The sequence below is a fragment of the Heloderma suspectum genome, chromosome 4 (assembly GCF_057233095.1).
Source record: "Heloderma suspectum isolate Gila_16-S chromosome 4, 16-S_ref, whole genome shotgun sequence".
Lineage (NCBI taxonomy): Eukaryota > Metazoa > Chordata > Lepidosauria > Squamata > Helodermatidae > Heloderma > Heloderma suspectum.
Window position 1 is genome coordinate 236,303,936 of NC_139461.1, and position 25,751 is coordinate 236,329,686.

Sequence of the window (25,751 nt, forward strand, 5' to 3'; positions counted from 1 at the left end):
ATGTGTACTGCATATCTAAGGGACCACTGGTCTCGCTAAGAACCTGCTGGAGTATTAAGATCTGCAGGAGAGGCCTTTTTGAGGGCACTATTACCTGCAGAGGCCCATTTGTCAGGCACACATGAGAGGGCTTCCTCCAGTGTTGCCCCCAAATTATGGAATGTGCTCCCTCAAGAATTACGATTGGCCTCCACTCTCTTGGCCTTTAGAATGGGTGTAAAGATGCATCTTTTCAATTTAGCCTCTTTAAAATATGTAGTTTTTAATACTGCTATGCTGAAATTTTCTTCCACTTTTTTTTGACCGTTCTCATTCAATGTGACAGACAAGAAATTGCTTTTGAAAATAAATTCAAAGGAGAAGATAATTTTAGAGGAATTCTCATGTGCTAGGTTTGGGATTCTTCTGCTTACCTTACTTAGGAGGAGGTGGCCCAGGAATGCGTGTGACTGTTCTGCATAAGTTATTTATTTATTGCATTTCTATACCGCCTTTTGCCTCTTGCAAGGAACCCAAGGCAGCTTACGTTCTCCTCCTCCTCCTCCTCCATTTTATCCTCACAACAGCCCTGTGAGGTAGGTTGGGCTGAGAGTCTGTGACTGGCCCAAAGTCATCCAGTGAGTTTCCATGGCCGAGTGGGGACTAGAACCCGGTTCTTCCGGCTCCCAGTCCAACACTCTCGCCACTACACCACACTGGCACTTTCATGGTACAGTCATCTTTCTGGCAGCCAGTAGCCTCCTCAGCTTCCTGCACTTTAATTAATTCTATGTGGTGGCCGCCTTCCTCTCTTCAACCACAATGCCCCAGAATGATGCTAGTTATAAGACATTGTGGAGGATGTAAAATGGGGGCCAGGTTGCCAACACAGTTGCTGCTGTTGGCACTCGCAGTGGCAGTGCAACCCTTTCCCCCTAAAACACACACACTTAGGAAAGGAGAAATAAGCTGTGCTACAACCTCTGCCAATGGAGAACCCTGCTTGCAACAAATTGCTGGAGAATTTTTCCTCCCCCTGGAGAAATTCGGTGAAATTATCCCCTCCAATTTCTCTGCCCACAAATAGGGTGGAGAATTTTGAGAGGCCATTTGTGCACAGCTCTAGTTTTTAATGTTTTAACTGTTTTTAATGTTCTTATTTTTATTGTTTTACGGTTTTATTACTTTAGATTGTTGTACACCATCTTGATGGCTTTTTAGCAGGTAAGGTAGTATGTAAATATTAATAATAAATAAATATCTCTACTCCAGCATCAGGAGTGATTATGCCGATATACATATATGTGTCCTGATGCCTCACAAATCAGAGCCCTTCTGAAGTGAAATAGTATACCAGGGCTACCCACCCTGTCTCTCAGACAAGCTTTCTGCCTCTACATGCCATAGGGAGCCAGTGTGCTTAGAGTGTTAGACTAGGACTGGGAAAACCCGGGTTCAAATTCCTACTCAGCCATGAAGCTGAGTAGGTCTCATCCTAACCGACTTCACAGGATTGTTGTGAGAATAAAATAATGCTTCCTTTCCAACTTGGTTGCCTTCGAGATGTGTTGGATTACTCATTGACCTTGCTGGTTGGGGATGATGGTCATTCTAGTCCAACATATTTGGAAGGTGCCAGGTTGGGGAAATGCTTAAATCTCCCACTCTGGACCCTGCACCTTCATCTTGCTCCTTATGCTACTAAAGCTGCAGTCCTGTACCCACTTACTTGGGAGTAAGTCCCATTGAATACAATGGCATTTACTTCTGAGTAGACATGTATAGTTTTTCACTGTAAGTCTCCTGGTGTTGTTCTTAAGTAATTCCATCTTTCTGGTTTCCAATGGAGTTCTGATTTCTTCTGGGCCCCTGACAGAATGAACCAGTCGCACACTCTTTTCAGTTTCCATTCCATATTTCTGTTAGCTGTTAACAGTCATGGTTACAAGCAGAAAGAGACGCACGTGAAGATCTGCTGCAGATAAAAGTATTTGAAGTTCCATTAAAGCAGTAGCTTAACAATCCACAGTGGGGTGAGGCCGCTGTAGAATGAAAGCTTGACAATTCTGCAGTGTTGCAATGGACTGTGTTTAGGAGCATCACCTTATCCAGTCAAATAGGGGCTGTTCAGTCGTGCTCTGCATGTCCAAGTTACAAAAAAGAAAGTCCCCAAAGAAATCATTATAAAAGGGCTGCATGATCCAAAAAGTTCAGACCAAATGAAATTATGTAGCTTCATTAAAACCAGCTGTTGAATTGAAAGAAAGTTTTTTTTGGGTCATTTTGCTTGAAACCACCTTCTGATGGATATGCCTGAGAATTGCATACCTCAGAGCCTTGATTTAGGACATGGGCTAAAACTAGGACTTACAAGTATCCTGAGGACCTGGATGGGGTGATGGGGGCTGGCCATGATAGTCTCCACACAAAACAATTCAATGTCTGGAGCATTAGAATTCCAGGCTGCGTGACTACAAAGGTTAAGATGGTGATAGGCTGGCCTAGGTGTCATTTCTCTTGTGCAGAATTCTTCCCAAAGAGCTAGGGAAGACACAGAAAATATCTTAGCACAGATCCTGCTCAGCTGCAGGATAGCAGACCCGCTTTCCTGCATGGCATTAGTGAGACCGAGCGGTGCAGATGATGGAAATGAGCCAAGAGGAATCCAAACTTCTGTGAGGGAATTTCGGGGGGACCTAGCCAAGCTCAGGGAATGAGCTGCATGCTGACAAATGCATTTAAGTGTGAAAAACAGAGAGCAATGCAGATGGGAGGGCATAATAAGAACTAGTCATGCGCATCAGTGGCACTTACATTAATCAGAGCCAATCAGGAGGAAAGACCTGAGGATTTTTGTAGGCAGTGCAGTAAATTGGAGATGCAGTTGGAAATATAAAGAAGCAACACAGAGGGCACAGCAGAAATGTTTGTTAAGCCTAAAGAGCTACTGTCAGGGGGCTTCTATTTCTGAAGGGTAGTAGATGAAATGATAGACAGAGAGAGGTTACCCCCAACAGGACAGGCAGAACAATTACGGCTAGATGTTAACATTTCGGAACATTTCAGTTTGATTCCAGATCTGTTTACTTGGGAGAGCAGGGTCCATTGGCATCAGCAGCCTGAACACTTTAGTATGGGGAGAGCTGAATGCAGTGGAGGCTGGTGGCTCCAATGTCAGTAGGATGGTGAATCTGCTCCAGGTTTCAGTCAGAACCAGCCAGAACTCTACAGGAGCTATCTAAGGTGCCTCCACACCTTGGATAGCTCCTTTAGAGTTCTGACTGGAACCTGGAGCAGATTCCCTGCCCCACTGACATTGGAAGCCACCAGTCTCCACTGGTTGAATGGATTATCCTTCATTCTCTTTATAAGTCCAGGTGAGACTTCTGGTAAGAGACACTAGCCAAATAAAGATAAGTGCGTTTGACCCAGTGCCACCAGAAAGCAGTTTGTTTACATTGCATGTAAAACTGAGCTGTTGGTGATAAACAAAGGCGAAATATCAGGCTAAAGCAGCATGCTCAAACTGGCACCCTCCAAAGTGTGTTGGACTACAATTCCCATAACACCTAGGAATGGGAAGACCCAAGTTCAAATCCCTACTCAGTCATGAAGCTCACTGGGGGTTCAGCCTAACCTACTTCACAAGGTTGTTGTGAGAATAAAATAGTGCAGCCTTCCCAACCTGGTGCCTTCCAGATGTGTCAGATTACACATAGGCCCTGCTCACTGGGGATGATGGGTGTTCTAGTCCAACACAGCTGGAGATGTCAGATTGGGAAGGCTGGGCTGAAGAGTGCAATGTCAAGCGACAATGTATGTGGATAAAACTGGCATCACTGTTCAAACGTTACAAGCTGAGCGTTTATATTACCCAATCAGCTCAGGCCCAATACTTGTCTATGAAGGCAGATGATATAATCAAGGGACGAACTGTCAATCTCTTCATCAGTTGACTAGACTGTGATGCCCTGTAATGCTCCTCAGGAATCCAATATGTATCCCTGTCACTGCAAACATTAACCACCCAGAACTCATTCCTGATCAGCAGTAACAGGACAAACCCATCCTTCATTCTTATCATCCAAGGAAGTGAATAACCATTCCGAAAGCCCAAGCTGACAGCAGCATTTATCAGAGGCCTGAAATGTCTATCTGGCTATACCAAAGTGAGTGGGGGCCATGGCTGTGCTGGACTGATCTGTTTGATTGTGAATATTTTTAAAGCCAGAGGTATGTTGTCAAATCCACAGGTGAAGAGTTAGGAAGTTTGAAAAAAATAAATAAATCACCATCCCTTCATTTGGACAGGTGTAAGGCAGGCACCATCATTACACAAAAGTATAATGCTTTCAATACATGTTTTATACATTCTCCTGGTGGTTGCACATGGATCTATGGCCCGATCGGAGTCCACCAGGAGAAGAGCCTTAAGTGTGGTGGCCTCTTTGTATGGAACTCCCTGCCTCTGGAGGTCAGGCGGGTGCTGACATTATGCTGTTTTTATCGCCTCCTGAAAACAGGTCTATTCCAGGAAGCCTTCCTTGACTGACCAGCCACGTTTTTTATTGGCACTGTCTTTAAATATAGTATGTTGTTCCTTTTGTCTTTTATCATTTTATCTCTTTTGTTCACTGCTCCAGAATCTGTTTAGATGTGGAATGGTTTATAAATGTTGTAAATAAATACACAAATGTGTCCCAGCAGCCCCTCTCCCCACCTAGACCATAAAGAACAGCTAGGGAGGCGGGGGGGATCCCAGGCTTCTCTGTTGCTGGTTGCTCGCCTCTCAGTCTTGGAATTACAAGAAGGAAAGGAAGGACTTGGCTGGGGTTAGAGGGATTGCTACTGCCATTGTCAGAGAGAAGGGAATTTAGGAAAATGGTCTGGAGCGGGAGGGAATGCCACCAAGCCCTACAGAGGTCGCGGCCACCGCCACTCCCTCACCAACATGCTCACGTGCACACTCTGCTCTGCTGTTGGTGTGGCTCACTGGAAGGAACGGGCATCAGAGGAGCTCAGAGCCACATGCTTCTCTCCACCACTGTCAGGACCCAGGAGTCCAGTAGTGGCATGGACTCGGACGCCAAAGAACCAGTAGGGCCAACAGAGGAACCTCCAGGCTCCACAGCAGAACCTGAGACCCCTGAGCCTTTGCTGCCAGAGACCCCTGAGTTTGGGCAGCCAGAGACCCCTGAGCCCAAGTGACCAGAGCCCAGAGCCTAGCATCAGCACTGGACCAGCACCCCCCTCCTTCTAGAAGAGCCCCACATTCCATGGAGCTGATGCGCCAACGCCAGCAGCGCACCAGGCATGAGTTCTTGGAGAGATGGAGGAGTGCTAGGCTACAGGCTTGTCCCTTTAAGGCAATTTGTAGGAAAGGGTGGAGTCTGGGACTGTAACATAAAAGGCTTCAGTTTGGTCTCAGACCTTGTTAGAGCATGTTGCTCCCTGGGAGCTCTTCTGCATGCTGCAACTTCTGGCCTGCCTCATACTCACCCATGTTCTGAGAAAAACAAAGCCAAAGGCTGGTAGGATGCTTTGTGCAGGTGTGCCATGTGACTGTATTTTAAAAAACAACATGAAAACAGAGCTGCTGACCTAGTTTTAAAGATGCCCACTTTTAAACCAAACTGCTAGGTCCTGATTGGTTCACATGACCTGGATCAGGACCATATTTGGGAATAGGGAGAGCCGTCCTCCACCCCCCCCCCCACCTCACTGTCTGAGCGCCTCTGACTCACACAGCCCGACTGCTTGGAACATTCTCAGTGTGCATGCCCAGTGCGCACGCTCAGTAGTCAACAGCTCAGAATGCTGGAGGTTGGAAGAGCAGGGCAGGGGAAGAAGATCAAAGCAAGTGTGACACTTGGCAGTGGGTGTGCCATGCGTTGATGCAAGTTACTGGTTGGGGCAGTTGCCACCCCATCTATCCCTAATGCAAAGCTGTGGCTGCTGCCAAGTAAGTGCACACTCATGACTGGCCCAGGCATGTGTAATGGAAAAACAGCTAACGGATGGCCTCCTCTCTCAATTACCCAGTCAATAAGCATCCAGTTCCTGTGTAGGGCTGCCACCATTTTGATCTTGTAGGGCTACTGTGTTTTGAAAACTGCTTGACACACAGGAATGTAAGAGGCACAGCATTACTAAGCATGGGTGTGCAGTGGCCCTGTGAGAACAAAAAAAGTGGCAGCCCCCCTTTCCTCTGTGATACTGTCATATCCTGTGTCTTGTTCTTATGATGGTTGACTGATGTGCTGCCTTTGTTACTCACTTCAGTTGTCTTAATGATGGAACACGCAATGAGAGGGAACATGGTGCTGCCTGTCACAGCATCCCACCATGGCTGAGAACCTGCATGGCCTTGCCTGTGGTTTTGTCTGCTGCAACTTGCCCAAGGGTGATGGGCAGATTGCAGCGGCTCAGTGTCATCTGGACTCCGCACTGATTACGGCTGCTGTTGTGATGAGCAAAGCTATGGGGCTGCATCTAATGAAAAAGAAAGGGTCAATAGCAAGATCTCCTGGGAATGCAATCAGCAGACGCTGGCAAGCAATCTTACGAAATTGAGATGGGTATGCCTGGATCAGCTGAACAAAATGACAGGCATTCTGGTGCATGACTGAGTCAGTGTCATGACCCCAAAGTCCAGCAGACACAGAAGCTGAGGGGACAGTGGTTCTGGCCTGAGCCCCATCACTGAAACAGAGACACCTCCCACCCTGAGCCTGAGCCCCCTGGGTTTGGACCCCTAGAGACTGCGGGCCTTAAGCCTAGTTCCATCAAGAAGCTAACCTATTTGTATCCAAGGGCCTTATACTCCACTGAGCCAGACAAGAGCTCATGGACAGATGGCAGATTGCTAGGCTCCAGGTCTGAGGGTTGCCCCATTACGGCTCTGTACTCTTCAGCAAGGGGGTGGAGCAGGAGAGATGTAGTCTGTTTCAGGGAGCATAAAAAGGCTCAGTTGAGACAGAATGCTTGTAGGGACAAGTAGTCTGCTCTGTGGGTTCCCTTTGAGACCCAGAAAGACTGAGCTCGGGAATACTAATTTTAACTGGACCCTGACTATTTTCTGCCTGTCTCCTTTTCTTTTGCTCCAGTTTGCTTGCTGGATATGACACAAATAAGTGTCTCAGTCATTGCCATTTAAGACAAAGTTAGCAATGTGCTGCTGACTTTATAGACATGTATAGTACACATGAAGGTTACTTTTATAGGGTGGTGCAAGTATTGCAAGTTTGGATCTCTAGCAGCCCTGTTTTCAGTACACTTCCAGTGCTGTGTCTGTTGCTGCGGTATGTCAGCCCCTCTCCAGTTTAGATTGTTTGCCCTGCACTCTGGGAAGGCTAGTATTGGTAAAAGTCTGCTATAGTGGGCAGATGTAACTGTTCTCCAAACTCTGTCAGAACTCACTGTCCCCGTCAAATATGCAAAGCATATTTTGCAAAGGGGGTGGAGAGAGGTCAAAGTTTCCCTGAATACATCCAAACCTTGCACTCACTAGACGTTGGAGCACCCAGCAAACTGGTTCTTCTCCATTGAGACCCTGGCTCCTGGCAGGTGGCAGGTGGGGATTGGGTTGCACTGAGCTGGGGAAACTGCTCATATGCCTGACATGTCAGCCAGTGTGCCATAGAGCTGAATGTGAAGCCCATGCCTGGGCTGCTTGGACCCTTGGGAGCTGGCAGCCAACCCACCAAATCCCAGGAGCAGGCAGCAGCACTATACTGGTCCAGGGAGTGGGGAAACATTCTAGCAAGGGTGCAGCAGCTACGTGTGCATCCAGCAGCCATAGACTGATCCAGGTTGTGATGGGTCTGGAGACTCAGAACTGGGGCCACAGCCAGCCTGTACAGTCAGCCGTCCCTTTTTTTTTTGTCTCCGCGTTTGTGCTGGAAGGAAGTCCAAACATCAGTACGGATCAGCCTGGAAATGCTGGGGCTTGGATTGGATTGGATTGGCTTGGGGCTTGGTCACTGAGCATTTGCAATTCTTTCTCTTTTATTCCAGAATGACTGCACTGAGGAAAAGCTGCCATGTGCCTGGGAAGCAAAGTAGAATAGAATGGCAAAGGGAGCCCATGACTTCCCTCTTTCTTTGCCTTTTGAGCACCTCTTTTCACAGATCTCCAATCAGGGTCTGTAATACCCATTCAAAGGAGCAATTTAATGATATGAAAGAAGTGTAGGACTTTTTTTCTGCCTAAACATGCATAGGATTGTGCCCTTAGTCTTTTAAGATGCAACAAGACTTTTTGTGCACAGAATAAATTCATTACTGAAAAAAAAAGCCAGCCCTGGTCTAAACCCTTCTTGAGCCCAGGTTTGACTCAATTTACAAGCTAGGTGGGGCTGGACTCACTGCATACAATGCTCTTTAGTTATAACTGTTGGTACATTACCTGGCAAGTGGATCACTAGGACATGGTCGGAGAGATTCTGACCATATTCCTGGATCTGTCATGCTGTTTGGCAATAAACTACTAACTTCTTTATAGCCTCCATATTTCTTTTTGCTACAATTATCTCCCTAATTCTTGTCCAGATGATGTTTAGGTGGGCCCTTAGCACTATATGAATTAGACAAGTACTTCTAGTTTGGGGCCTTGCAGTTAAATAATAACGTTGGAAAACTGCAGAAGGTGCAGTAAGGATCTTCAAGAGGGATCCGAGGCCTGGAAGAGAAGCTTTGTGAAAAGACACTTAGTGCTTTGTATATTGCAAGAGGCAGAGAGTGCAGTCATGCTTCTGCTTTCTGCTCCTACTTATACTGTACCTTTCAGTTACCAAGCCAGTGTGGATTTTCAAAAGCCTGATAAATGCAAAAAGGCACCAGAACATAAGCAGAACACTCTCTGTGTTTTAACTCTTCTTTACAGTGTCCGCAGAACCTTACATTTTTGCTGTACAGGTTTTTCAGCATTGTAACACCGATCAAAAGTCAAAACATTTACATGGGAGATCTTTACATTCCTAGGGTTTTGCATGCGGAGAAAAGGAAGAATCTCTGTCTCTGTGCTATGCATATGCTTTCTTCATTCTTGCCTGCACTCAGGCCCCTACCATAGAAAGAATGCAAACTTGGAAATGTGTTCATATTTTGCATCCTTTATTCTGCTTTCAATTGCTGCCAAATTGACACGGTCAGCAGCACCTCCCGAGTCCTCAGGATTATCAATGTGAGGTTATTGTGCAGCTTTAGCCATGTTGTTGCAACCGTGAAAGCATCCTGCATGTTCAACGCTTGCCCACAGGTTTCCAGTTCATCCTGGCAAGTGGAGAGTGTGAGAGAGACACTAAGGGCACAATCCTATGCTTGTTTAGACAGAAGGAAGTCCTACAACTCCCAGCTCCAAAGTTGTAGGACTTCCTTCTGTCTAAACAAGCATAGGATTGCACCCTAAAGGAAGCTGATATTTTTTACAGGCCAAATTAGTAGTTTCCATATCCATATGCTGCAGGAATGGTGGTGTATAATAGACCCTGCTAATACATTTCGACGTAACCCTGCTAATACATTTCTGAGTTGAAAATTTTAGTCTTCCAAGTGTGCAGAAAGAAGCAGAAATTAATGTTAATGAAGTTGAAGATCTATTCATCACTGGTGTAGATTGCCAGTGGTATAAGCTCCCTGTTTTTCTGCCTGGACTTAGACATATCCATGCACTGTTGCCCTGTGGGGTGAATTCTACCATGGACAAAATTAACAGAACTGCCCTGTGGTAACCAACAGGAAATCCTCAATTTCCTCAGATGCACTGGAGATTTTTAAAGACACTCATTATTAAAAATAAATCAATCTCCCCCTTCTGTCTGGGTTCCCTAGCTTGATATTCATCTTCCTGCTCCCTCCTTTCCTTCTGCAACCTCACCTTTCAGGCAGTGACAATCCATCCATCCTAAGGACCAAATCTGCCACCTCGTTTCCTAGGCAACCAGCAAGGTAGAATGGGAGAGGCAGCAGTAACACTGCAGCAGAGACCCTTTTTTCTGAGAACTGTCTGAGGTGTGTGTGTGATTGTCTTAGCAGCAAAATAGACCCCCCCCAAACAAGCCCCAGGACTAATAGGCAATGAGGCAGCATGCGTGAAGGAATATGACTTGCATATAACCTGTTCCCTTTACAACACCAAAATGGCAAATAAGAGCAGTAAGGGCACAGCAGATTGTCACGTCTTTTTTCTTCAACATGCTGCCCTCTGCAGAAATGAGCAGATTAGAACTTTCATCCAGCCTGTGGGGCAAAAAAAAAGACCCTGAGTGTTCTTTTTGTTGCAGAATGTACATAGCAGTAGACCTGTAACGTAGCCCTTCTAGGACAACGTGGTCCTTCTGAAACCCTTTTAGCCTGAGGGACGAATTCCATTTTGGAGAAACTCTCAGAGGCCACATCCCAGGGGTGAGTGGAGACAAAGGCAAAAGGAGGCTGTTGAAATTACCAAAAATACCATATTTTAGGGTAAAGCTCTTACGGTCAGCCACTAAACCTTAGGAGAGGCATTTCAACTTTTAGAATGGGGAAAAAATTGCACAAAAGCCAGGATGCCATCAAATTATCGGTGGTCTGAGGGAAAAGGGAGGGGCCAGGGAAACGGGACGTGGCCATCTGGGGAATCCCTAAGGGCCGGATTGGAAACCCAAAAGGGCCAGATTTGGCCCCCAGGCCTGATGTTCTGCACCCCTGTTCTAGGACATGTCACCCGCACAGTAGTAAACTATGTCCCTGAATTTCAGCCACGTACAGTTTTCTTTTTGTAAATGAAAAAGTGCCTGGGACATACAAATACCAAGAAATCTATTGAGTTTTACCTTGAGGGTGTTTTTTGGTTCCAAGCAAGGTAGGGATTAAAATGTTCAAACAACAATGGGTCCAGGAAATAGATTTAAGTGTCCATACAGACTTTTATTCTGTAAAGAAAACAATAACTCCAGAGCATAAAACATCACAAGAAATCTATTGGTTTTTGCCTTTGGGGTGCTTTTTTGCCCCAGCCAATGTAATATGTTGGGATTTTTCAGACAAAAACTGATCCAAGGGATCAGATTTAAGTGCTTTTCTTCTGACACCACACACATGGATTTGTTTTGGGAAATTTTAGTACCCAGAGATGCACTGGAATCTGGTTTATGATAATGAAATGGCCCCTCCCCCCCCCAAAACAGTATGATTTTTTGTGTGTGGGGGATTGGATTAGCAACAATGTTTTCACCAAGTACAGCAACAAATCACCCTGGTATATAACAGCCACTATTTCTGTTCCTTGCCACCACTCCATTTGCTTTATGCAAGTGTCTCCTGCTGTTATGAAAGAAGTGACTCTGGAAAAATCCCCTTGCTCAGGCCTGTATCCTGAACAATCGGCAGGAGTAAAGCTCAGGGGACTGGAAACAAAGCCCTATGAAGAGAGACTGAAAGAACTGGGCATGTTTAGCCTTGAGAAGAGAAGACAGGGGAGATATGGTAGCACTCTTCAAGTACTTGAAAGGTTGTCACAGAGAGGAAGGTCAGCATCTCTTCTCGATCATCCCAGAGTGCAGGACACGGAATACTGGGCTCAAGTTACAGGAAGCCAGATTCCGGCTGAACATCAGGAAAAACCTCCTGACTGTTAGAGCAATACAACTATGGAACCAATTACTTGGGGAGGTAGTGGGCTCTCCCACACTGGAGGCATTCAAGATGAGGCTGGATAGCCATCTGTCGGGGATGCTCTGACTTGGATTCCTGCACTGAGCAGGGGGTTGGACATGATAGTCTTGTAGGCCCCTTCCAACCCTACTATTCTATGATTCAGCCATGATAACTCCTCATCACATTATGCCAATGGAAAGTCTGCATCAATATAGTTTCACTGCAGGCTCGGTGAAAGACAAGATTACACCTCCATTTCTGCATTAGACCTAGATATTTCTCCATGGGGTGTTGCTCCCTACTATCCAAATTTGTTTAGAGAAGAGAGGAGATATGCAAGAAGGGTATCTGATCAGGGTAAAACAGGTAAGTGCTGCAAGACACACATACAAACCTCCACACTTGATATTCCACCACAATCTGGGGCCCTACTGCCTATATTCACTGGGAGCCTATGGCCCCTCTACAAGCCAGACTCCAATGATGCTACTGAATTTGGGTTGGGTTTTTGTTCCATGCTACTGAATTTGAAGGGGAAGGAGTGCTTCACTCAGTTTCAGGTCTTTCCCTCTCTGCAGCACCCCTTGTTACGGCAAGCACATGCACACCTCCTGGCAAACACATGGCACTCTGGGATTACTGAGGAGACGATAATCCCAGGGAGAATGGGCTCACTATCCTTTCACTTGGAAAGCAGACACATGGCAGTGCTCCTGGGCATTGCGCTTGCGGCAGAGAATGTGCCAGGGCTCTCGATGCACCGTCTGCCATCACCAGAGGGCAGTGCTCAGTTCTCCGTGCAGCCTTGGCAGTGGGCAGGGGAAGATGCGGCCTGGAGAACACTGTTGTGACAGGCTGGCTGATCGGGCCGGCGGATGGAGGATCTATGAGCAATTCTGAACATATGTTTGGTGTGGGAGAGACCTTGAGCTCTCCAGTTTTGGCCCTTTTGCTGACCAAAGAGAGACCAGGAAGAAGGGGCGGGGTCCAGATGATGCTATAATTAAATGAGGTAGGACAAGTGCTTTATTGGGTCAGCTTCCGAGGGTGAGAATACACAAACATTAAAACCTAACAGTGCCCTTCTATAGGCAGAACAAGAAGACAAACGGTAGATTTTACCTTTCATAGGATCATTTAGCAAATGGAATCTTTAAATCCTCTCAAGTAAATCAGATCCTTACAGCAAGCTCTAAGGGCAGCTGAAAAACACAGGACTTTTCTGTCCTAGTAATAATATAATAATTAGAACTGACATAATGTTTTCCTGAGCACACAGTGGTTTACATAAATGGTCACAAAAACCCTTACAACAACCTAGTATTATTTGTTTGTTTTTAATTATTATTATTGTTATGTATTTGATTTCTACGCCACCTTTCTATCAAGAAAGTGGCACTCAAGGCAGCTTGCAATCATAGATAAATAAAAACTTGATTAAAACAATAATAAAACAAAGGCATTAAAACATAACAATAGCAGAATAAAAACAGCAGCCAGCTCAGCTGATCAGCTTGCATGCCAAAGGTCTGCTGGAATGAACACATCTTTGCCTGCCAGCAGAAGCACAGCAGAAAGGTAGCCACCCTACCTTCCCTTGGCAGGGAGTCCCACAGCCTGGGAGCAGCTGCCAAGAAGGCCCTCTCTTGTGTTGCCACCAACACACCTCTGAAGGCAGTGGTACTGAAAGAAGGGCCTCTCCTGAAGATCTTAAAACCCAGGCTTGTATGGGAGAAGGTGGTCTTTCAGGTAACCTGGTCCCAAGCCATACAGAGCTTTATATGAGGTAGGCCATTACTATCCCCAAGGTAGGCCATTACTATCCCCATTTTGCAGATGAGGGGCTGAGACTGAGAGAACATAGCTCATTCATGGCTGAGCTGAAATTTGAACCAGGGATGGTGATGATATTCTCCTCCTCCTCCTCCTCTGGTTGGGTGAATGGGAAAACGTTTTCAGTGGGCTGGGTTTAATTACCATGCAATGTAAGTTTGCAGACATACGCAGTTTAATTAACTTTCCCACTTCTTTTTATCCAGATGTACATTCAGCGCTGAGAAAGAACTTACCGACCTCTCCTTCTCTTTCCCTCCCTCAGCTCTGGCCATAAGGGTGCCATTCATCATGCATGAAATGTATTTACCTTCACCACTGAGAAGACTACTTATGTGAACCTCAGGCATATGCTCAAAAGACCCAGTGAAGGTAACGTACATGAACTGGCTCTGTGTGGAGCTCCTTAAATAACCACTAAACCACAGTATCATGACAGAGCAGATTAGCTGTGGTTTTAAAGGATAATTTCAGACCTTGGTATAGAGAAGCTTATCTCAACAAAGATATTTTTTTAAAGCTCTTCAGAAGTTTGAATAAATATTTACTCCCATTTAAGAAATTGTGCATTCTACTGAAATAGCACAAAAGTCCCCTCCCTTCTTCCTGATATTCACTCAGAGGAAATAGAAGGTTGGATCCAGACTTGGTTATACTTAAAGTAGACCCAGTGGAATGAGTGGGTCTACTCTAAGTATCTCTAAGTCTGGATCCAACCCAGTGTGTAAAATTCTCAGATTTACAATACTATATACTGGGCAGGATAAGGTGTGATCACGCCTCAGCCCCTGAATCTGTTTTCAAGATTAGGGGGGGGATGAATCTCAAGATATGTGAGTAAAGCATCTCTGAGCAATGTGCAGAGTGCTTTTCTTTGACCACAGTGCGATCATGGCCTGTTCCCTTCCCACACTGGATTAAGGAGCAGCAGTGCATCTATGGTAGATGGCACAGCTCCCAGGCAGACTTGAGCCCTGTGCCTTAAAAAAAGAGAAAAAAGAGAAAGCAGTGTTTGTGAAGTGTACCAGGTATCAGTCATTCATGCTCTAGTTACATCCAGGCTGGACTACTGCCATGCGCTCTGCATGCTGTTACCTTTATAAACAGTTTAAAAACTACAAATGGTTCAAAATATGCCCATCTGATTGTTATGTGGAGCCTGACAATCAGAGCATATATCTCTGATCCTAGATGCACTGTTACTTTTCCAGGTTCAGTTTAAGGTGCTGATGGTAGCCTCTAAAGCTCTTAATAGTCTAGAACAGAAGTGGGCAACTTTGGGTGATCCTGGGGCCATTTCCCAGCCCCTAGACTTCCCTGGGGGCTGTAGCCCTGCGACCACACTATTTGCAGTGGCAAAAAAAAGGTGGTTTGCTGACAAAATTTGGTGGCAAATCACTACAGAGACTGAAGAGGGTCACATAAAACAAGGTACATTTGGCACTTTTGAGTCCTGTAGTGGTTTGCGGCTAAATTACAGTGGCAAACTGCCAATCTGTTTGCTGCAGCACTGCCGAATTTCAGCAGTGTGGGGGCAGCAGCAGGGGTGGCAAGGGCCGCACTCAAGGCCATGGGAGGCTGCATGCCCACCCCGATCTAGGACTAGGTTACCTCAAGGACTGCCTTCTCCTATAAACAGTTGCCCAAACTTTGGGGGTTGGACGCGATGGTCTTATAGGCCCCTTCCAACCCTACTATTCTGTGATTCTATGATATTAGTATCAGAGGCCCTGCTCTTTATCCCATTGTCACGTGAGTTCTGTCAGCTTCTGTAGGTTTGACTGATTTCACTTAATCAATTTAAATACTGCTGAACATATTTAAAAATATCTCTAAGTGGTTTACAAGAAAATTAAGTACATTAAAATACATTATGATATATATTAAAATACAATAGCAATACATAATCATTGCTAAAACATTAATAAAAACATTAAACCAGTTAAAACCAATACATCATAATTACAAACAAACAGACTGGGCAGCACATTCACGCAGGAAGGCCTGGGTAAAGAAATGGGTATTTAATTGGCACCTAAAGCATGCTACAATTGGCACCTCCCAAATACCAGGGCAAGGTCAGTCCATTAAGCGGGTACAACCATGGAGAAGACCCACTTCCTGGTTGCTTCAAGATGGCAATATGTAGGTTGCGGTTCCACCAGCAAGGCCTCCTCTGATGATCTTAATGCCTCACAGGTCTGTGCTGGGGAAGGCGATCTGCCAGGTAACCTGATCCCAAGTTGTTCAGGGCTTTATATGCCAACTGCAAGACCTTGTACTTGGCTTGGTAGCTAATATGTAGACAGTGCAGTTGCTTTAACACTGGTATAATATGTGCATGGCCAGGCACTCCTCTCAACATCCTGGATGCTCTATTCTGTACCAGCTGCAGCTTCCGGACCAAGCACGAGGGTGTTGTTCAGTCGTTCAGTCGTGTCCGACTCTTTGTGACCCCATGGACCATAGCACGCCAGGCCTTCCTGTCCTGCACTTTCTCCCGGAGTGTGCTCAAGTCCATATTCATTGCATCAGTGATGCTACCTAGCCATCTCATCCTCTGCCGTCCCCTTCTCCTTTAGCCTTCAATCTTTCTCAGTATCAGGGACTTTTCCAGGGAGTTTTCTCTTCGCATTAGGTGGCCAAAATATTTGAGTTTCTGCTTCAGTATCTGTCCTTCCAATGAGCACTCAGGGTTGATTTCCTTTAAGATTGACTGATTTGACTTCCTTGCAGTCCAGGGGACTCGCAAGAGTCTTCTCCAGCACCACAGTTTGAAAGCATCAATTCTTAGGCGCTCAGCCTTCCTTATAGTCCAGCTCTCACAGCCATACATTGCTACTGGGAAAACCATAGCTTTGATTATACGAACCTTTGTCAGCAAGGTGATGTCTCTGCTTCTTACTATGCTGTCTAGGTTTGCCATAGTTTCCTCCCAAGGAGCAAGCGGCTTTTAATTTCATGGCTACAGTCACCGTCTGCGGTGATCTTGGAGCCCAAGAAAATAAAATCTGTCACTGCGTCTATTTCTTCCCCTTCTATATGCCAGGAAGTGATGGGGCCAGATGCCATGATCTGAGTTTTTTTAATGTTGAGTTTCAAACCAGCTTTTGCACTCTCCACTTTCACCCTCAACAAGAGACTCTTGAGATCCTCTTTGCTTTCTGCCATTAGGGTGGTATCGTCTGCATATCGGAGGTTGTTGATAATTCTCCCAGCAATCTTAATTCCAACCTGTGATTCATCCAACCCAGCATTTCTCATGATGTACTCTGCATATAAATTAAATAAGCAGGGCGACAATATACAGCCTTGTCGTACTCCTTTCCCAATTTTGAACCAATCGGTCATTCCATGTCCGGTTCTTACTGTTGCTTCTTGACCCTCGTACAGGTTTCTCAGGAGACAGGTAAGGTGGTCTGGTACTCCCATCTCTTGAAGAATTTGCCACAGTTTGTTGTGATCCACACAATCAAAGGCTTTAGTGTAGTCAATGAAGCAGAAATAGACGTTTTTCTGGAATTCTCTTGCTTTCTCCATGATCCAGTGAATGTTGGCGATTTGATCTCTAGTTCCTCAGCCTCTTCGAAACCCAGCTTGTACTTCTGGTAGTTCTCGGTTCACATACTGCTGAAGCCAAGCTTGTAGGATTTTGAACATAACCTTGCTGGCATGTGAAATGAGCGCAATTGTACGGTAGTTTCAACACTCTTTGGCGTTGCCCTTTTTTGGAATTGGAATATAAACTGACCTTTTCCAGTCTTGTGGCCATTGTTGAGTGTTCCAAATTTGTTGGCATATTGAGTGCAGCACTTTCACAGCATCATCTTTTAGGATCTTAAATAACTCAGCTGGAATACTGTCATCTCCACCAGCTTTGTTGTTACTAATGCTTCCTAAGGCCCACTTGACTTCACTCTCTAGGATGTCCGGCTCAAGTTCCATGACTGCACTATCTTGGCTATCAGGGACATTCAGATCTTTCCTGTATAGTTCTTCTGTGTATTCTTTCCACCTCTTCTTAATCTCATCTGCTTCTGTTAGGTCCCTGCCTTCTTTGTCCGTCTTTGCACAAAACGTTCCCTTAATATCTCCGATTTTCTTGAAGAGATCTCTAGTCTTTCCCATTCTATTGTTTTCTTCGATTTCTTTGCATTGTTCATTTAAGAAGGCCTTCTTGTCTCTCCTTGCTATTCTTTAGAAATCTGAATTCAGTTGGGTATATCTTCCCCTTTCTCCCTTGCTTTTCGCTTCCCTTCTTTCCTCAGCTACTTATAAAGCCTCATCAGACAGCCACTTTGCTTTCTTGCATTTCTTTTTCATTGGGATGGATTGAGTTGCTGCCTTCTGAACAATATTACGGATTTCCGTCCATAGTTCCTCAGGCACTCTGTCTATCAGGTCTAATCCCTTAAATCTATTCTTCACCTCCACTGTATATTCATCAGGGATATGATGGAGGTCATACCTGAATGGTTTAGTGGTTTTCCTTACATTCTTCATTTTAAGCCGAAATTTTGCAAGAAGCAGCTCATGATCTGAGCCACAGTCAGCTCCAGGTCTTGTTTTTACTGACTATACACAGCTTCTCCATCTTTGGCTGCAAAGTACATAATCAATCTGATTTCGATATTGACCATCTGGTGATGTCCATGTGTAGAGTCGCCTCTTGTGCTTTTGGAAAAGAGTGTTTGCTATGATCAGCGTGTTCTCTGGGCAAAACTATTAGCCTTTGTCCTGCTTCATTTTGTACCCCAAAGCCATGCTTGCCTGTTATCCCGGTGATTTCTTGACTTCCTACTTTGGCATTCCAATCCCCTATGATGAAGAGGACATCTTTTTGTGGTGTTAGTTCTAGAAGGTGTTGTAGGTCTTCATAGAACCGATCAACCTGAGCTTCTTTGGCATCAGTGGCTGGCCATAGACTTGAATTACTGTGATGCTGAATGGTTTGCCTTGGATTCATACTGAGATCATTCTATTGTTTTTGAGATTGTACCCCAGTACTGCTTTTCCCACCCTTTTGTTGACTATGAGTGCTACTCCATTTCTTCTAAGGGATTCTTGCCCACAGTAGTAGAGATAACGGTCACCTGAATTAAATTCACCCATGCCTGTCCATTTTAGTTCGCTGATTCCCAAGATGTCGATGTTCAATCTTGCCATCTCATGTTTGACCACCTCCAGCTTACCTTGATTCATTGATCTTACATTCCAGGTTCCTAAACAATATTGTTCTTTACAGCATCGGACTTTCTTTTCACCACCAGACACTTCCACAGCTGAGTGTCCTTTCGGCTTTGGCCCAGCCGCTTCACTCTTTCTGGCGCTACTTGGAAATTCCCTCTGCTCTTCCCCAGTAGTATATTGGACACCTTCCAACCTGAGGGGCTCATCTTCTGGCGTCATCTCTTTTAGCCTTGTGATACGTTCCATGGGGTTTTCTTGGCAAGAATACTGGAGTGGGTTGCCATTTCCTTCTCCAGTGGACCACATTTTGTCAGAACTCTCCACCATGACCTGTCCGTCTTGGGTGGCCCTGCACAGCATAGCTTATGGCTTCACTGAGTTACGCAAGCCCCTTCGCCACAACAAGGCAGTGATCCATGAGGGTCACCTCACACAAAGCGCATTACAGTAATCTAAACATGAGGTTACCAGTGCATGGACCACAGTGGCCAGGCTATCCTGTAGAATTGGGGTGGGGTGGGGTGTGCCATCTTGTCCTCCATCTCAGGAAGCAGACTATCTTGGGTCAGCTCTGCCACCTCTATGCTGTGTTGGAGGGACTCAGGTCATGAGTCACTTAACCTGAACTTGAAGCGTGAATATGTACCTGAGTCAGGTGGGAGGGGATCTCTGGAAGATCATACTGCCTTTTCCTTGTCTCCTCCCCCTACTCTCCCATTCTCCTTCCTACTTCCTCCTGCAAGGGATGCTGACCATTAGGCTGACCTCAGCCAATTTACCTCGAGATGTAAGCTTGTTATATCTCAAGTAAAGTCTGTCATTAACCACTTGTGTGTGTTTTATCTACATCTGTGGCTACTGATGGGGGGGTGGGGTGGGGGTGGGGCTGATTTGGACTTCATGTTATGTGGCCCAGTAGCCAATAAAGGAGAAAAAGGCTTTTGCAAGGAATCACCCAGACACCTTTGAGTACTGCCCATCGGATAGACAAGAGAGAAAAATCTTGGAGGGTGGAGTGATGGCAGAAGGAACTATACATGCAGCCATGGAAAAACTAGGCACCGGGAACTACCATATATGGAAGTTCAAGATGGAAATGGTGCTAGTGAAAGAGGACTTATGGGAGGTTCTGGAATTGGCTCGCCCCACAGAAAACCTCCAGGGCTAGGACAAAAGGGACAGAAAAGTAAGGGCAACAATTGCTCTATCAGTCCAAAATGACCAGTTGCTCCACCTCAGAAATTAGAAAACAGCTAAGCAAATGTGGGAGGCTCTGTGGATGGTGCACCAGTCTACCAGCATAAATGCAAAGCACTTTTTGAAGAGGAAGCTCTTTAAAATGAGGCTCAAGAAACGAGCCAGCTTGCCGGACCATGTAAATGCAGTCTTGCAGTTCGTTGAGGAGCTGCAGGCAATTGGCTCAGAGACCCCAGAGGAGGATGTCGCGGCCATCATTTTGTGCAGCCTAGATCCTATGAACCCCTCATAATAGCTTTGGAAGCACCCCCGGAAGCAGAACTAAAATTGGACTATGTAATGGCCAGGCTGATTAGTGAGTGGAATCGCAGGATGGAAAACATGGCTGACACCTCATGTAAGAGGGCAAAGGCTAGACCAGAAACAAAGGCCAGGAGGGAATCAGAACAAGCCCTTAAGGCAAAGACAAAACAATGCTACCAGTGTGGTTCCAGGGCACATTTCAAGAGAGACTGTCCTGAAAACAGCCACAAGAGGGAGCCAAAGAGCAATGGAGGGCAAGGCAGAGTAAACTGCAAGCCACAAGGGGCCCACTCCTGCCAGTCTGTTTACCTCAGAGTAACCAAAGCTCCGAGGCACAACCTAGTTTGGGTACTGGACTTAGGAGCCAGCAGCCACATAACTAGCCAGACGGAGTCCTTCAAGGAACTGGATCACTAAAATCAGGGTTATGTTTACTTAGCTAATGGGAAACAGATAGAATCATAGAATAGTAGGGTTGGAAGGGGCCTCTAAGACCATCAAGTCCAACCCCCTGCTCAATGCAGGAATCTAAGTCAAAGCATCCTGACAGATGGCTGTTCAGCTTCATCTTGAATGCCTGTAGTGTGGGAGAGCCTGCTACCTCCCTCCAGATAAAAGCAGCTGGAATAGGAGAAGGCACCACAGACTGTATAGCACCACCGCATGGTGGGAAAATAAAGCTATAAGAAAATAAATAAAATAAATAACAAGGCTGAGCGTAGCAGCCAGCGGGGAGATGCAAGTTAGCCATCTAGACATTAAAACAGCATTCCTATATGGTGAAATAGAGGAAGACCTGATGCAACCACCAGGGTTTGTAGATCCAGAAGGGGCAAGAAAAGTGTGCAAACTGCACAAAAGCATTTACGGAGTTAGGCAGACCGCTAGGGCCTGGAACGAGAAAGTTAATGGAGTCCTAGTAAATCTGGGCTTCACCAAGGGGAAAGCAGACTCCTGCCTCTATACCAGACAGAAGGGGGGCAGGTGGGCATTCATACTGGTGTATGTGGATGATTTGTTCCTGTACTATGAGTGGGAAAGCAATGGCACAGAAATTATGCTCAGACTAAAGCAGAACTTTGAAATCAAGGACCTGGGTCCAGTAGCACACTATTTGAATATACAGGTCAAGAAGGCAGATGATGGGAACTTCCTTCTGAGTCAAAAGACAAAAAATCGAGGAGATGCTGCTGGAGTTTGGAATGGCAGAGGCAAAGGGGGTCAAGACTCCCATGACCACAGATCACCTGAAGGGGCGAGGTGATGACTGCCAGATAATCAGCGGTATTGAAGGGCCATTGGTAAGCTGCTATTCGTCTCAACAGTGACCATGCCAGACACAGCTGCAGCTGTGGGCATCCTGAGCAGGAAAGCAGACCAGCCATCTCAACGCGGATGGGACGGAGTGGAGCATATGATGCGCTACTTGAATGGTACGGCACATACAAAGCTCAAGTTGTCCAGCAGCACACACGCAGGACTGATCAGGTTTGTGGACTGGGCAGGCGATGAGTCAGTCCACAAGTCCACATCAGGAAACCTATTCATATACAACAGCGGGACTATCAGTTGGGCCAGTAAGAAGCAGGCAGTTGTGGCCATGTCTTCCACAGAAGCAGAGTATGTGGCAGCAGCCAGTGCATGTCAGGAAGTGATTTGGCTTAGACAATTATTCACTGACATGGGACTGGAGAACACGCAAGCTACAGTGCTATATGAAGACAATCAGGGGTGCCTAAAGCTAGCATCGAGCGAGAAACTGAGGCCATGCATGAAGCACATTGATGTGAGGCATGACCGGCTAAGGGACGTAGTAGAGCAAGAGGTGATTGAACTGAAGTATTGCCCGCCCGAAGAAATGGTGGCAGATGTTCTGACAAAGCCTCTGCCGGGGGAATTGCACCAGAGCCACCTGATGGGATGGGATTAGTACAGTGACCCATTGCCCTCGAGAAGGGGTGTTGGAGGGACTCGGGCCATGAGTCAATTAACCTGAACTTGAAGGATTAATATGTACCTGAGTCAGGTGAGAGGGGATCTCCGTGAGATCATATTGCCTTTTCCTTGTCTCCTCCCCCTACTCTCCCATTCTCCTTCCTACTTCCTCCTGCAAGGGATGCTGACCGTGAGGCTAACCCCAGCCAACTTACCTTGATATGTAAGCTTGTTATATCTCAAGTAAAGTCTGTCCTTAACTCACCACTTGAGTATCTTTTGTCTACATCTGTGGCTACCGACAGGGGGCTGATTCAGACTTCATGATAATCTCCTTATGTCTTGTTTGGCCTTCAGTTATTTTTATTTTAAACAGCAAGCTTCTAGTCCCTTTGCATAAGAAGGCATAAGGAAAAACAGGTAGGCAACAAGTGGGCAGTATCCAGCATACCCAGGGCTCATTTCTGTGGGAGAGCCTGCAGGTACTTGGTGTCTCATGGATGTTCAAAACCTCTTCCCTGAATGATCAGCTTTTGGTCTGAAAAAAAGTCAGTTTCTTGCCCTTTTACTTACTGAAATATGTGGGGAAATCTTCAGGCAATGTTCTACCCTATTGCCCAGTATTAGGTACTGAGATAGTACTGATGTCTCCAACTTTAGAGAATGCCAAGAGAAACCTCTCATGTTCCAATGTTATCATATAAAACTTCACTTTAATTTGGATAGTGTGTTGCAAACAATATTGAACAATCTTTCCAAGAGCAAAGATGAAAAGGTCAGTATCGTTTGTACTGCAAGACCCCACGAATAATAAGTAAAGCCCAACCATGTCAATATGCGTCATCCAGTAATTTGCAGTTGATCAATTATCACTATTTGTTGTATACTCACAGAAGACATTGGGTTGGATCCAGTCTTAGTCACACTTAGAGTAGACTCATTGAGATCAGTGGGATTTAATTAGTCATGACTAAGTGTCATTGATTTCAATAGGTCTACTCTAAGTATGGCTAAGTCTGGATTCAACCCATTGTATTTGTGCCTACTAGCATTCTGAAGTGTGATGATGGCCCTGCTATCTTAAAAGAGGCTTCTGCCTGCCACTGCTGCTACTGCTCTTCCTATTAGTGTCAGCTTAAAAAAGTGTTTTAAGTAGTGGTGGGGAGAATGAGAGCTAATATGATGCCCTCTAATAGTACCCTAAGCTGTCCCTGTCACCACCACCTCCATCACTGTTCAAGCAATTGCCCAAATGCCTGCCTGACACATCTATTGGCCTCCGCTTGAGTGCGTATTGCATCCCCACATGGTGAATACCATAACATCTGAAGGAGGAATGCATCTATAGAAATCATGTCTTCTTTCAAGTACTGCAGTATTCACTGCAAGGCATGTAGTGTTCACCAGGAAGCATCTCTTCCATATCAAGTGGGAAGCAGCCCTCAGTCTCTCACCATGCGTATTTAACTGATGGCAATGAACACTCCGTTGACCACCTTGCTAAGTCCCAGTGGTGTGCCTGCCCTGCATATCTGGTCCTTCTAGGACTGAAGAGAAGAGACAAGAATTATTTGGACTATTTTGCTGTTCATATTTTGCCTTCTAATACAGTGCAAGGGATATGAGGCAGAAGCTACTCACTAAGGCAACTCATGTGGCACCTTAAACACTAACAAATGCATTCCGGTATGAGAGTCTGCTTCATCAGATGCATGAAAATTTGTCATTAAAGCTCATGTTTGTTAAGAAAAAGCCACTTTCTGGCTTGAGACTTTGCAGACATTTCCAGCAAGGAAGTACTGAATAGGATGCTCTAGTGTCAGTTTCTCTGGTGGTGAACATGTGTCAGGGATAGCGTCTTTAGACATATTCATTCCATATGGGAGGAGAAGAGGAGAAAGGACTCTCAAGAACCACTGCATCTTCACCTCCTCCTCCTCCTCTTTGTCATGTTCCTTCTGTTTCCAAAGGAAGCAGTTCCAGACTTTTGCTTCACAAATGCTCCCCCTGGTCTGTTCCTGACGTAAACCTTGCAAGAAGGAACAATGCCATTCAGCTTAAATACAGATGTACAGATGAGGACTATTCCAGACAATAATTCTATTGTGCAATAAAAATGTAGGTTGTTGTTGTTGTTCAGTTGTTAAGTCGTGTCCAACTCTTCGTGACCCCATGGACCATAGCACGCCAGGCCTTCCTGTCCTCCGCTCTCTCCCGGAGTGTGCTCAAGTTCATATTCATTGCATCAGTGATGCTATCTAGCCATCTCATCCTCTGCCGTCCCCTTCTCCTTTTGCCTTCAATCTTTCCCAGCATCAGGGACTTTTCCAGGGAGTTTTCTCTTCCCATTAGGTGGCCAAAATATTTGAGCTTCAGCTTCAGTATCTGTCCTTCCAATGAGCAGTCACGGTTGATTTCGTTTAGGACTGACTGATTTGACCTCCTTGCAGTCCAGGGGACTCGCAAGAGTCTTCTCCAGCACCACAGTTCGAAAGCATCTTCGCTGCTCAACCTTCCTTATAGTCCAGCTCTCACAGCCATACATTACTACTGGGAAAACCATAGCTTTGATTATACGAACCTTTGTCGGCAAGGTGATGTCTCTGCTTCTTACTATGCTGTCTAGGTTTGCCATAGTTTCCTCCCAAGGAGCAAGCGGCTTTTAATTTCATGGCTACAGTCACCGTCTGCGGTGATCTTGGAGCCCAAGAAAATAAAATCTGTCACTGCGTCCATTTCTTCCCCTTCTATATGCCAGGAAGTGATGGGGCCAGATGCCATGATCTGAGTTTTTTTAATGTTGAGTTTCAAACCAGCTTTTGCACTCTCCACTTTCACCCTCAACAAGAGGCTCTTGAGATCCTCTTTGCTTTCTGCCATTAGGGTGGTATCGTCTGCGTATCTGAGGTTGTTGATAATTCTCCCGGCAATCTTAATTCCGACCTGTGATTCATCCAACCCGGCGTTTCTCATGATGTACTGTGCATATAAATTAAATAAACAGGGCGACAATATGCAGCCTTGTCGTACTCCTTTCCCAATTTTGAACCAATCGGTCGTTCCATGTCCGGTTCTTACTGTTGCTTCTTGACCCTTGTAAGGTTTCTCAGGAGACAGGTAAGGTGGTCTGGTACTCCCATCTCTTTACGAATTTGCCACAGTTTGTTGTGATCCACACAATCAAAGGCTTTAGCATAGTCAATGAAGCAGAAATAGATGCTTTTCTGGTATTCTCTGGCTTTCTCCATGATCCAGCGAATGTTGGCGATTTGATCTCTAGTTCCTCTGCCTCTTCGAAACCCAGCTTGTACTTCTGGTAGTTCTCGGTTCACATACTGCTGAAGCCTAGCTTGTAGGATTTTGAGCATAACCTTGCTGGCATGTGAAATGAGTGCAATTGTGCGGTAGTTTGAACACTCTTTGGCGTTGCCCTTCTTTGGAATTGGAATGTAAACTGACCTTTTCCAGTCTTGTGGCTACTGTTGAGTGTTCCACATTTGTTGGCATATTGAGTGCAGCACTTTAATAGCATCATCTTTTAGGATCTTAAATAGCTCAGCTGGAATACTGTCATCTCCGCCAGCTTTGTTGTTCGTAATGCTTCCTACGGCCCACTTGACTTCACTCTCTAGGATGTCCGGCTCAAGTTCAGTGACCGCACTATCTTGGCTATCAGG

General features: G+C 45.6%; 1 protein-coding gene across 3 annotated transcripts in view; it reads left to right on the forward strand.

Annotated features, from left to right (window-relative positions):
- LOC146348276 (uncharacterized) overlaps window positions 1-25,751 on the forward strand; it is a 69,607-nt gene that overhangs the window by 27,159 nt on the left and 16,697 nt on the right. For 2 of the 3 annotated variants that reach the window (XM_084852734.1, XM_084852735.1), the window contains one exon: window positions 13,715-14,258. The exons of the other annotated variant lie outside the window; for it this stretch is intronic. Coding sequence is in view for 1 of the 2 variants with exons in the window: in XM_084852735.1 (XP_084708861.1) it covers window positions 13,715-13,748 (34 nt within the window). In the remaining variant the exon portion in view is untranslated. Of the gene's footprint in view, window positions 1-13,714; window positions 14,259-25,751 lie in introns of those variants that run through there. 3 annotated transcript variants of the gene reach the window in all.